Below are 12,186 nucleotides of genomic sequence, written 5' to 3'. Positions count from 1 at the left end.
TGATTTCACCAAGTAAAACATGTTCCTGGATCAACATCCTTGTTGATACTGGAACAACATTCCAATCAACCAGTCAGAGTTGAGATATAACTTTTCAAGAAATGTCTGTTTTAGGATTAAAATCAGGGTTAGGTGCTTGTACACTCTTCTTAATCAGCTATCATTTCCCACTGATTTTAGGAATAAATTATGGGTAGGGTTAGGTTTAGGGGTAGGGATTGGGTTAAGTTAATATTTTTGGACAATAATGTTGATCCAGGATCATCAAAATATGTTGTCTTATTTGTCAAAATCACTGCGACCGTCCATGTATGCTGTCCATCGAAAGAACAGCGTCTGAGTTTTTGAACACCATTTCTGAGTTCATCAGCGCCAGTGCTCGAAGGATGGACTCCCCTGAACGGTACAATGTACTAATTGTGTACATACATGTTTTTACATTGTACTTATATTTTAAAAAACAGATGTATAATTACATCTGTATTTAATTTCTGTAATTACATGTATAATTACATGTTGACCCATACTTCACACCTTAACCCACCCTTAAACTTACCCATACCTCCAACCCTCTCCCTAACCTTACCCCTATCCCACCTCAATAGCAGCAAAAGTGTTTTACAATACAATATGAACACAATAAGTACATTGTACTTACTTTTTTTATGTAAGTACATAGTAGTTAAGGCCACCTAAGGCCACCCTTTTACAATACAATATGAACACAATAAGTACATTGTACTTACTTTTTTATGGAAGTGCATAGTATTTAAAGCCACCTAATATAAAGTGGGACTACTACAACTTCTACGAGCTCCCACTGTGCTGCTCACACCGCCCGTTCCTCCCACACCACTGGAGACCCCCTCCCAGCCAGAACCATGCCTCCCCATTCCGGAGACCTAATTATTGAGCCGAATTTTTGTAGAGCTTTCTTAACACGATGCAATATGCATTTCTCTCTTCAACCTAGGACCTTCTCCAATGAACAAGCCAAGGTGGCATTTGTATTGACCCTGCTCACTTGGGGGGCGGCATTATGGGGAATGGCGGTGTGGGAGAATCAAGATCCATGCTGCGCCTCGTTCCAGACACTCTCCGTTGAGATGAGACGGGTCTTTGCTCGGGCCGTCGCCGGGAGAGAGGCAGCTAGGGTGCTAGCTGAGTTACGTCAGGGAGAGAGATCCCTCTCATGCTTTTCCATGGAGTTCCGCACTCTGGCGGTGGAGTGTTGAATGAATGAGGAGGCGCAGTGGGACATGTCCCTGCATGGGCTGGCTGACCACGTCCAGAAAGAGATCTATGCCCTGGACCTTCCGACCTCACTCAATGGACTCATTGAGCTGGCACTGAGGGTGGATGCACGACTGACATGAGTGGATCGACGGAACCTACCCAATTCCACATCGAAAGCCCAGACGGACGTTCGAGGGGCCAGCCCCTCCTACGATCACGAGCCCATGCAGGTAGGGTGAGCTCAGCTTTCCCGGGAGGAGAAGGAGAGGCGGAGGTCCCTGGGTCTGTGCCTCTACTGCGGGGGGAACCGGTCATCACGCCTACATCTGTCCGGTAAAAGGCCAAGCCCGGTAGTAAGTATGAGGCTACTCATCATCATCTACACTCCTCCAGGTAATACTAAGATGGTCAGCACAGATTCACGACTGTCAAGCACTTCTGGACTCCAGGGCTAAAGGTAATTTCATGGACAAAGCACTAGCACGCAGACTTCAAAATTCCCCTCACGCACCACGCATCACGGTTCATGCCCTCAATTGACAGAGACTACAGGTCATCTCTCATATCACTGAAAACATGACCCTCATCACATCAGGCAACCACTCAGTAACCATCTCCTTCTACATCCTTGACTCTCCTCACACCCATAGTACTCAGTCACCCCTGGCTCCTCCTGCACAACCCCAAAATAGACTGGCAATTGAATTCCATCCTGGCCTGGAGTAACAAGTTGCATGAATCTTGTCTAGTGTCTGCTTGTCCATCTGTTTCTATTTCTGTGTTTCAGGAGGAGGCAGTGGATTTGTCTAAGGTGCCCGCTGAGTACCTCCACCTGAAGGAAGTGTTTTTTGGGGAAGTAAATAATTGTTCTAGTGGTGTTAATGTTGAAAGCTGTTGTGTGAACAAGTTGGTTTGTCATCTTGCTTGGGACTTGTGGCACAGAATGTTTTATGACTTCCTGAGGAATTCGGCTCGTGTTCAAACACAGCCCTGATTGCCTCTTTAATTTGTCTGGTTCGAGTCATTTCTGTTACATATGTCTACCTGGATGACATATAGATTTTTTCCTCTTCTCTCCAGGAACACGTGCAGCATGTTCGATGAGTGCTTCAGAGGTTGCTAAAGAATGGGCTTTTGTCAAGGCGGAGAAATGCGAGTTTCATGCACAGTCTGTTCCATTTTTGGGGGTATATCGTGTCGACTGAGGGAATACGCATGGATCCCGAGAAGGTTAAGGCTGTGGTAGAGTGGCCAAGTCCAGATTCCCGTAAGGCCCTACAGAGATTTCTGTGGTTCGCCAACTTCTACCGGCGTTTTATTCGCAACTTCAGCCAACTAGCCGCACCTCTGTCCGCCTTGACCTCCCCCAAAATTACGTTCAGGCGGTCAGACACAGCCGAGGCTGTGTTTGCCAAACTGAAGAGCTGCTTCGTTTCAGCCCCTATTCTGATCACCCCTGATCCATCACATCAGTTTGTGGTGGAGGTCGACACGTCGGAGGTGGGGGTAGGGGCGGTGTTATCTCAACGTTCTTTTTCAGACTACAAGGTGCACCCATGGGCGTTTTTCTCTTATCGATTATACCCTGCCGAATGCAATTATAATACTGGTAACTGAGAATTGTTGGAAGTCAAGATGGCATTAGAGGAATGGCGCCACTGGTTAGAAGGCTCGGGGGGTTTCTTTTATAGTATGGACCGACCACAAGAATTTAGTATATATTAGTACTGCCAAAAGGTTGAACTCCAGGCAGGCTTGGTGGGCACTTTTTTTCGGAAGTTTTGACTTTACTCTCTAGTACCGCACGGGTTCCAAGAACATCAAACCCGATTCTTTGTCGCATCATTTTGACCGTTCCGAACGCCCGTCTACTCCCAAGTGTATTTTACCTGAGACATAAGTGGTCTCCACACTCACATGGGAGATCGAATCGAAGGTCAAGATGGCCTTAGAAGGGGTAATGCCTCCGTCCGGGTGCCCACTGAATCGATTATTTGTGCCGGAGGGATTACGGTCCAACGTCATCCAGTGGGGGCATTGCTCTAATGTGCCTTGTCATCCAGGAGTTAACCGTACTAAATTCTTAGTCAAGCAACGATTCTGGTGGCCACTTGTGGCTCGCGACATTTGCGCCACTTTTAGGACTTCCAATCGACCCCCTGATGGGTTACTTCAACCGCAGCCGGTCCCTTCGAGACCCGGGTCCCACATCACACTAGATTTTATTACCGCCCTCCGAGGGAAACACGGTAGTTTTGACAGTGGTGGACCGGTTCTCGAAGGCAGCACACTTTATTCCTTTGCCCAAATTACCCTCAGCCAAGGAGACTGCGTTGACCATCGTAGATCGTGTCTTCTGTTTACATGGCCTCCCGCTAGATGTGGTTTCCGACAGGAGAGGCCAACCAAGATTTGGAAAGGGTGTTGCGATGTTTGGTTACCAAGAATCCTTCCTCCTCGAGCCAACAACTGTCAATGGTGGAGTACGCCCACAATACACGGGCCTATCTCTGTTTGAGTGTAGTGTAGGTTACCAGCCACCTATTTTTCCCAGTCTGGAATCCGAAATCGCGGTCCCCTCCGTTCACGCCTTTGTGCAGAGGTGTCACTGCACTGGGACTAGAGCCCGTGAGACTCTACTCCGAGTGGGGGCGCGCACCAAGGCTAAAGCCGATCGCCACCAGTCTAGGCCTCCCATATACGTCGTGGGTCAAAAAGTGTGGATTTCTACCAAGAACATTACTCTTTGTTCCATCTCTAATAAATTGACTCCCTAATTTATTGGCCCGTTCACTGTCACCAAGATCATTAGTCCGGTGGCAGTACGCCTCAAACTTCCTCCAGCGTACAGGAGAATTCATCCCGCCTTTCATGTATCTAAAATAAAGCCTGTATTTCATTCTCCGCTTAATCCGCCTGTCCCGGGGGTCCATGTGCTTCTTGTCTGTGTTCCACCAGCTCTGCTTCATTGTGTCTTGTTCCTGTTCGGTCGCTCTTGGATTACCAGTCATCATCGCGGATTCCTCACCACCACCACCAGCACACTCAATCACCTCCTCACCTGTCTGTGCTGCCATTGAGGTCCCTGCGTCAACCACCATCATCCAGCCTGACTTTACTCATCTTAATAAATACCAATTACTCACAACTGCTTCCTGTCCTTAGTCACAGCCGTGACAAGGCCTTTACTGAACTCTACAATGAAGTAAGCTGTTCTTTATCCCTTGAGTCTTTAGTATCTGATCTAGATGTCAAACAACATATTGAATCTTTAACCACTGTATGAGTGGATTTTTTTTTTTTATATTAATAATATTGTGCCTTATAGGTTTTTTTTAAAGCCAAAGTGTAAATCTGAGCATTGGATAGATCAAGATATTCATTCCCTGAGGCAATCATGTAGCAAAGCAGAAAGAAGGTGGAAAATATATTTATATTTAAGAACTGTTTATCTTAATACCAGAGAGCTGTCAAGAAAGCAGAGTCTTTCTGTTTTTTTTTTAAACTGACTGAGAAACATCATCACACTCCTAGTGTTCCTGTCTCTGTTATAAACTCTGTATTCAATTATTCGGTACAGTCTTTCCAACATCCTACAAATGCACTCTGTGAAGATTTCTTGAAACATTTTGGTGACAAAATCACTAACCTGAGAGCTCAAATACAAGTGACTGATGATGAAATGATGACGTTGATGAGTCCATCTGCCTCTTGGATGACTTTTAATTCCATCTTCAATGTTTTAAGGAAGCAATTACAAAATTAAAAAAACACCCCAAACCCCTGTGATATTATAAAACCTAGCTACTTGAAGCAAATAATTGACATTATAGGACCAGGGCTTGTATTTTTGCTCAGTACATGTCTGCATCAGGGTCAATCTCTGATTGTTTGAAAATTGCCACAATCACTCCAGTGCTAAAGATAAGTTCACTGGATGCTTCTATTCTAGCAAATTTCCAGCCTGTATCTGTTCTACCTTTCATTTCTAAGGTTACAGGAGGAAAAAAAGGTTTTACAGTCATTTCTAACTTGTAATCACATCTATGAGACATTTCAATCAGGTTTTAAATCACTGCATTGTACTGAAATTAGCCTTGTAAGAGTTCTAAAATGATATTCTAATGGATGCCATTTAAATAATGACAATTCTGTAGTTTTACTTGTTTATTTGTACCTGTTCTTAGCATTCGACACTGTTGATCATGAAATTCTCATCTCTTGCCTGGAGTCTTATGTGGGTCTGGGGGGGGGGGGTTTGGGTTGAGGGGACGGTTTTAAAAATTGGTTTAAATATTTTCTAACAAACCAAACTTTCTTAGTTAAAATAGGAAACATCACTTCCTCTTTAGCAATCTAACTTGTGGTGTTCCTCAGGGATCTGTTTTAGGAAACGCATTGTTTCTTTTCACTGTTACATTGACGATATGCACATCTATCTGCATGTAACCACAAAAAATAAGCATACTCTTAATAGTTTATCAGTGTGTCTAGACCAGTGGTTCCCAACCATGGTCCTAGAGGCACCCCAACACTGCACATTTTGCATGTCTCCTTTCTCTCACAAGTCAGAGTCACTACTAATGAGCTGATTACTTGAATCAGGTGTCTTAAGTTCAACCATCCCTTTAAATTTAGCTATTTCTTCTCAAGTGTCCGGGTGTAAAAACTGACTTCAAATTTGAAAAATAAAATTAGCTCTGTAGTTGGCTCTAGTTTTTTTCTATCTTCGTTCTCTTTCTAAAATTAAAACCTTTCTTTCTAAAGCTACTTACACTCCAATCAGTGCGGTCAAAACAAGATTATAAATCCTGCTCTGTTTCGCTGGTCCATCTCTTCACAGTCCTTACTACAGGTTTAGCAGATTTAATTTTTTGCCTGTAGGTATAAGATGAATCAGACAGTGATCAGAATGTCCCAAAGCTGATCATGGAACAGAGTGAAATGCATCCTTTATTGTGGTGTAACAGTGATCCAATATATTACTGTCTCTGGTGGGACATGTAACATGCTGTCTGTATTTTGGCAGTTCACAGGAATGATTAAAACAGAGTCCGGGTGTTGTTGTTCTGTCTCTGTAATCTGATCAGCGAGTTTCTCTAAAGCTGAGCTCACGTGCGCTTGAAGAGGGATGTAAACACTGACCAGAATGAACGAGTGAAACTCCTGCGGCGAATAGAACGGCTTGCAGTTGACAAACTGCATTTCTAGATCACATTATGATAACATTATGCTTTAGACCAGGGGTGTCAAACATGCCCACAGAGGTGTCCAATCCGTGTCCAATATATATATATACACACACACATATATATACATTTATTATATTTATTATATGAATATTAACTAGAGTTTAACAAAAAGCTAATTTGGCCCGCACAAGGGGACACTTTCTCCGATCCGGCCCTCAACCTTAAATGAGTTTGACAGCCCTGCTTTAGACACCTTGCCAGAACGCTTTGCAAGTAAACAGAAAACAAATGCAAAATGTGTGTGTGTGTGTGTGTGTGTGTGTCATAAGCAGGGCTGTAGGTGCAGTGTTAGTGCCCCCTGGCTGTGAAGCTGTAACAAGTAGACAAACTCGTCTGGCATTGCGTGCACGAATGGTTTGGGCAGTTTGTTGTCATAATAATGGTGCTGAAGTGTCTGCTTCTTTAGATTGATGTCAAATGGCCAGAATCCAAATAAATGCACATCATCACAGAGCTCTAGTGCCACATTAACTAACATGAAACCTGTGGAGAGGCGTTTTACTTTCAGGCCAAGCCCCTTCCAGAAACAGTCTAATGTCTTGAGGTAGTAGGGACTAAAGAACACCACGGGCTGCTGAGGTCTGATCGGCTGGAGCACCTGGAGGGTTTTAACTGACACTGCAGTGCAGTCTGTGTATGAAAAGGCTGAAATCATCAGAGACGCATTTCCATACACACTCACGCGTTGCACCAGCGGATCCGGATTTACAGCCATATTTCTGTAACAGCAGAGGTATGCACATAAATTACCAGTTGCAGCATTAATGCCCACAGTATATGAAATGTGCTATTACTTGCCTCACTTAATGTTAATTTGAATCTTTATGTTAATAATTGTGTTAATATCATCTCACTTTGCTGAGAGCTGACTGGGATTGATGGTCACTAGATCAGTCTTTACCCCAACATCACTGTCATTAATGGGAGCCAAGTTCAACCTGAAAAAAATACATAATTTAACAATTGCTGGATTATTAAAAGCTCAACTGAACAAGGCAAAATTCTAATAAGTAGGGCTATTAAAATGTTATAAAAAATTGAGTCCCAGTGCTCACAGTGCTCAATTCCACTTAAAATATTTTCATATTACATGTATACTACATATTAATATTACATATACATTTTCTTTTCTTTTTTTGGTCTTGTGGACTATATATAAACATATTTTATGTAAAATATCTTACTCCGGACAGTACTAAATAATAAATAACATGCATTTTTTATGATCTCTCTTATTTTGTTCAAATTATTAAGTTTTTCACAGATTCTGCGAGGGGTTTCCAAAAACTTTCACATGCCACTTTATGATGCTTCCTTCTGCAAGTACCATTACTCATCATTACAAGCAAATAACCTATAGTCAGTGTATTTTGTTAATTAATATTACACAGCAATTAAATGTATAATTACACTGTAACAAAGACAAACTAAAGTTATAATAAATCCAATAAATATCCATAACCAATAAGGGTACAGTGCCGCTTTGTGTTGCATTATGTTGTCTGATAAGGTTAGCATGAGCTGTAATGCTAAAATTATACCTACTGCAAGTGAGCACGTCGTGCAGTATGTACCTGATGACGAAGTCTGCACTGTCAATCTTTCTTCCACAACTGCTGTTCTTCAGAATCCCCCCATTGCCCACCACTGCACATCTGCCCAGATGACCACGGCTACTCCATGGAAAGTCCTAAAAAAAAAAGAACATCATACAGTAGTTACATAGTGAAAGAACCTGTCACAGTTAACAAAAGAACATAAGTTAATGTATGAACATGGATTATGAATACAATATGTATGAACGGATATTAACCTACATTTATAATTAATGTAAAAAATTGCTAGTATATGATACCTAACACTGTGTCCTGACTAGACACGACGTGACAATTACGACAGAATCAATCAAATATCACAGCCATTCAAAGTGAGAAGCGCACTGCATGGACAAGTTTATAATCTAATTTATATAATGAATGAATATTAAACCTCTTTAACATTATTAAAAGTTAAAACTCAGTGATGGAATCCATTGTCTTCTTTGTCAGTTCGCAGTTTGATCGAACATGTTTGCTTTAATTTAGCCTATTTTCAAGATTTGAGGTAAAATGTCTGTTGTTGCTTTCTGTACGACTATACATAACATGCAATACGATATTTGAACTCACATTATACACTTTTAACATTGATTAAAGCAGTAAAGCATTGTCATAGTTTGCATGTTGATGTTCCTGTCGTGACGTCGCATAAATAGAAACAGTTTCTTATGACAAAATCTCTGATTAACATGGAAAAGACTTATCGCAGCGCATGTACAGTAGTTAGAGCACAGTGTTATAGGCCTACTAATTTTAACAAAACCTGTTTGTGAAAATGGTTTTACCAAAAAGTTCTGTCCTATCTTATCAGAAAAACAGTAAAAGTCTGGTGGAAAGAACAGACCTCAGGCAGCATTTTGTGAAGTGCAGCTCCCACTTTGTACACCCTTTTTGAGGTCTCATAGGGAATGCTTTGATTCACAGCTGTGTTCTTCTTTGTCAGGTATAATAAATCTGTGGCATTACAACAGAAACGCAGTCTTAATCTAAGGAGAGAGAGAGAGAGAGAGAGAGAGAGAGAGAGAGAGAGAGAGAGAGAATATTTAGTTTACATAATTACCTTCTTAAAGTTTTAACCTGTGCTTCTTATTGTCTCTATATACAGAAGCTATTTTATTTTTTTTTATGTGACATCTATGGTAGATTATCACATTATACCAGAGGTGTCCAGTCTGCTTCTGAAAGTTTAGTTCTGTTTATCAACACACCTGCCTGGAAGTCTGGACCTCCGGGAGCAGAATTGGACATAATACACTTATGCACCACTAAAGGCATATTTAATTTAATAGTCTGTTTCCCCACACACCTGTTTAGCTCCTTTTGGGTTCTGTTGGACACATGTGGACAGCTCATGAATGCTGAGAGAGGCCCAGTCACATTTGTCATATCAATACTGAGAAGAAAAAAAAGAGAGACATTACTAAAGAGAGACTGTTTATGAATAAAAAAGAAACAAAGAAAGAGGCTGATACAAAACTTGGTCACTGTATGTTGTTCCTTTGATAAGATAATTTGCTCATATTTCTCGCTTGTGAAATAATCTATTATTTGCCTAGCCTCTTACCTCTCAGCTGGACTGATGTTGAAAAACTTTTGACGAAGTTTCATGCAATTCAGTAATTTCAATCTGTCAGTCATTGCACTTCTGTAGAGTAAGAGAACAAAACAGATCTAAATTCTGGTGTAATCTGAAACATTCCACAACAAAAGGCAATAAAAACTACTGCCACAGATATTATTAATTAGGCTAACAGAAATACTGAGACATTCTTTTAATTGCTGTTAAAGGGGGGTGAAATGCTCGTTTTCACTCAATATCCTGTTAATCTTGAGTACCTATAGAGTAGTACTGCATCCTTCATAACTCCAAAAAGTCTTTAGTTTTATTATATTTATAAGAGAAAGATAGTCTGTACCGATGTTTCCCGGAAAAACACGACCGACTGGAGGCGTGACGTGTGGGCGGAGCTAAAGAATCACGAGCGCCAGTAGGCTTTTGCAGTTGAGCGCGTCTGGAAGCTGTGACATTGTGAGGACAAAACCAACCAAAACAAACCATGGCTAACAGTCAGATTCAGCGTATATTTATGATCCAGAATCAGATCCAGAGGCTGAAATTTAACAAGAGCAGCATCAGCAACAATGTCTCTATGTGGTATGTACTGAAACTGTATATATTTGCTTAGCGGTTTTGTAAAATGACTAAGTTCCACTTTGTCGTCTTTTTTTTTTTTTTTTTTTTTTTTTTTAGCTGTAACGTTACATGTGGAAAGTGCAGTTTGATGACAACATCGCATGTTGTTTACTTGATGTGCTTACACGCCGATAGCTAAGTTAGGGGAAATCGTGGCCTTGGGGAAGTCGTGGCCTAATGGTTAGAGGGTTGGACTCCCAATCGAAGGGTTGTGGGTTCTAGTCTCGGGCTGGACGGAATTGTGGGTGGGGGGAGTGCATGTACAGTTCTCTCTCCACCTTCAATACCACGACTTAGGTGCCCTTGAGCAAGGCATCGAACCCCCAACTGCTCCCCGGGCGCCGCAGCATAAATGGCTGCCCACTGCTCCGGGTGTGTGCTCACAGTGTGTGTGTGTGTCTCCTACAATTGTTATTTGCACCTCTTGCCACATGTACAGTTTATCTATCTCTGTCGCTGATGCGGGATTCACATGTGATAAATGCAGGGAAATAGTTGGGCTGACAGAGAAGATTTCAGAATTAGAGACACGCATCCAAACTTTAATTGAGGACAGTAAGAATGTTAGGGCTCTAGATATGGCTTTGGATGCGTCTAGCTCAGGGATTCCTGTACATTGTCCGGTTCCAGCAGAGCCCCTGCAGCAGGGCAACTGGGTGACGGTGAGGCAGCGTAGTCGTGGATCAAAACACCGCTCTTCTGTTCCGATCAAAACATTAAACAGGTTCTCCCCACTCAGTGATGCACCCACTGAGAAACCTGATGAAAGTGCTCTAGTTATTGGTGATTCTATTGTACGGAACGTGAATATAGAGACACCAGCCACCATAGTCAAATGTTTACCGGGAGCCAGAGTGCCTGACATCTTGGCAAATTTAAAAGTGCTGGCTAATGCTAAGCGTAAATACAGTAAGATTGTTATTCATGCCGGCGCTAATGATGTTCGACTTCGCCAGTCGGAGATCACTAAAAATAACTTTAAAGAGGTGTGTGAACTTGCAAGCACGATGTCAGACACTGTAATATGCTCTGGTCCCCTCCCTGCTTACCGTGGTGACGAGATGCATAGCAGATTGTCATCACTCAATGGCTGGATGTCTAAGTGGTGCCCACAGAATAACATAGGTTTCATAGACAATTGGACGAGCTTTTGGGGCAGACCTGACCTGTTTAAAAGAGATGGTCTTCATCCCTCCTGGGGTGGTGCTGCTCTTCTGTCTAGAAATATGGCACATAGTCTTAGTGTTTATACTTGACTAACTGGGGCCCAGGTCAGGAAGCAGACAGACTGGCTAAACCGACCGTCTGCTAGCTGCGTCCCGTCACAGAGGTCAGTTAATTCTCAGCACATAGAGACTCTTTCACCTAGATATCACACTATAGAGACTGTGTCTGTTCCCCGAACTAGAAAATACAAAAAACGTCCAAACCAAGTTAAGGTTAACAATTTAATTGAGGTTCAACAAATAAAAAACAAATGCAATATGGATAAACAAATGATAAAGATTGGCTTATTGAATATCAGATCCATTTCTACGAAAACACTTTTTGTAAATAATATGATAACTGATCATAATATAGATGTGCTCTGTTTGACAGAAACTTGGCTAAAACCTGATGATTACATTATTTTAAATGAGTCCACCCCCCAAGATTATTGTTATAAACACGAGCCGCGTCTAAAAGGCAAAGGGGGAGGAGTTGCTTCAATTTATAACAATGTTTACAGGATTTCTCAGAGGGCAGGCTTCAAGTATAACTCGTTTGAAGTAATGGTGCTTCATATAACATTATCCAGAGAAACAAATGTTAATGATAAATCCCCTGTTATGTTTGTACTGGCTACTGTATACAGGCCACCAGGGCACCATACAGACTTTATTAAAGAGTTTGGTGATTTTACATC

General features: G+C 41.9%; 1 protein-coding gene across 1 annotated transcript in view; it reads right to left on the bottom strand.

The window, feature by feature from the left end:
* Positions 1–6,550: 6,550 nt before the first annotated feature.
* LOC113040985 (alpha-2,8-sialyltransferase 8E) overlaps positions 6,551–12,186 on the bottom strand; it is a 36,795-nt gene continuing 31,159 nt past the window's right edge. The window contains exons 3-8 of the mRNA XM_026199227.1: positions 9,651–9,731; positions 9,393–9,479; positions 8,931–9,072; positions 8,063–8,178; positions 7,343–7,426; positions 6,551–7,207 (exon numbers count right to left, since the gene is read on the bottom strand). Of these exons, the coding sequence (XP_026055012.1) occupies positions 6,751–7,207; positions 7,343–7,426; positions 8,063–8,178; positions 8,931–9,072; positions 9,393–9,479; positions 9,651–9,731 (967 nt within the window). The 3' untranslated portion in view covers positions 6,551–6,750. The remainder of the gene's footprint in view (positions 7,208–7,342; positions 7,427–8,062; positions 8,179–8,930; positions 9,073–9,392; positions 9,480–9,650; positions 9,732–12,186) is intronic.

The sequence above is a fragment of the Carassius auratus genome, chromosome 23, assembly GCF_003368295.1.
Source record: "Carassius auratus strain Wakin chromosome 23, ASM336829v1, whole genome shotgun sequence".
In the NCBI taxonomy this organism is placed as follows: domain Eukaryota; kingdom Metazoa; phylum Chordata; class Actinopteri; order Cypriniformes; family Cyprinidae; genus Carassius; species Carassius auratus.
This window is presented reverse-complemented; position numbering and strand designations above follow the sequence as displayed.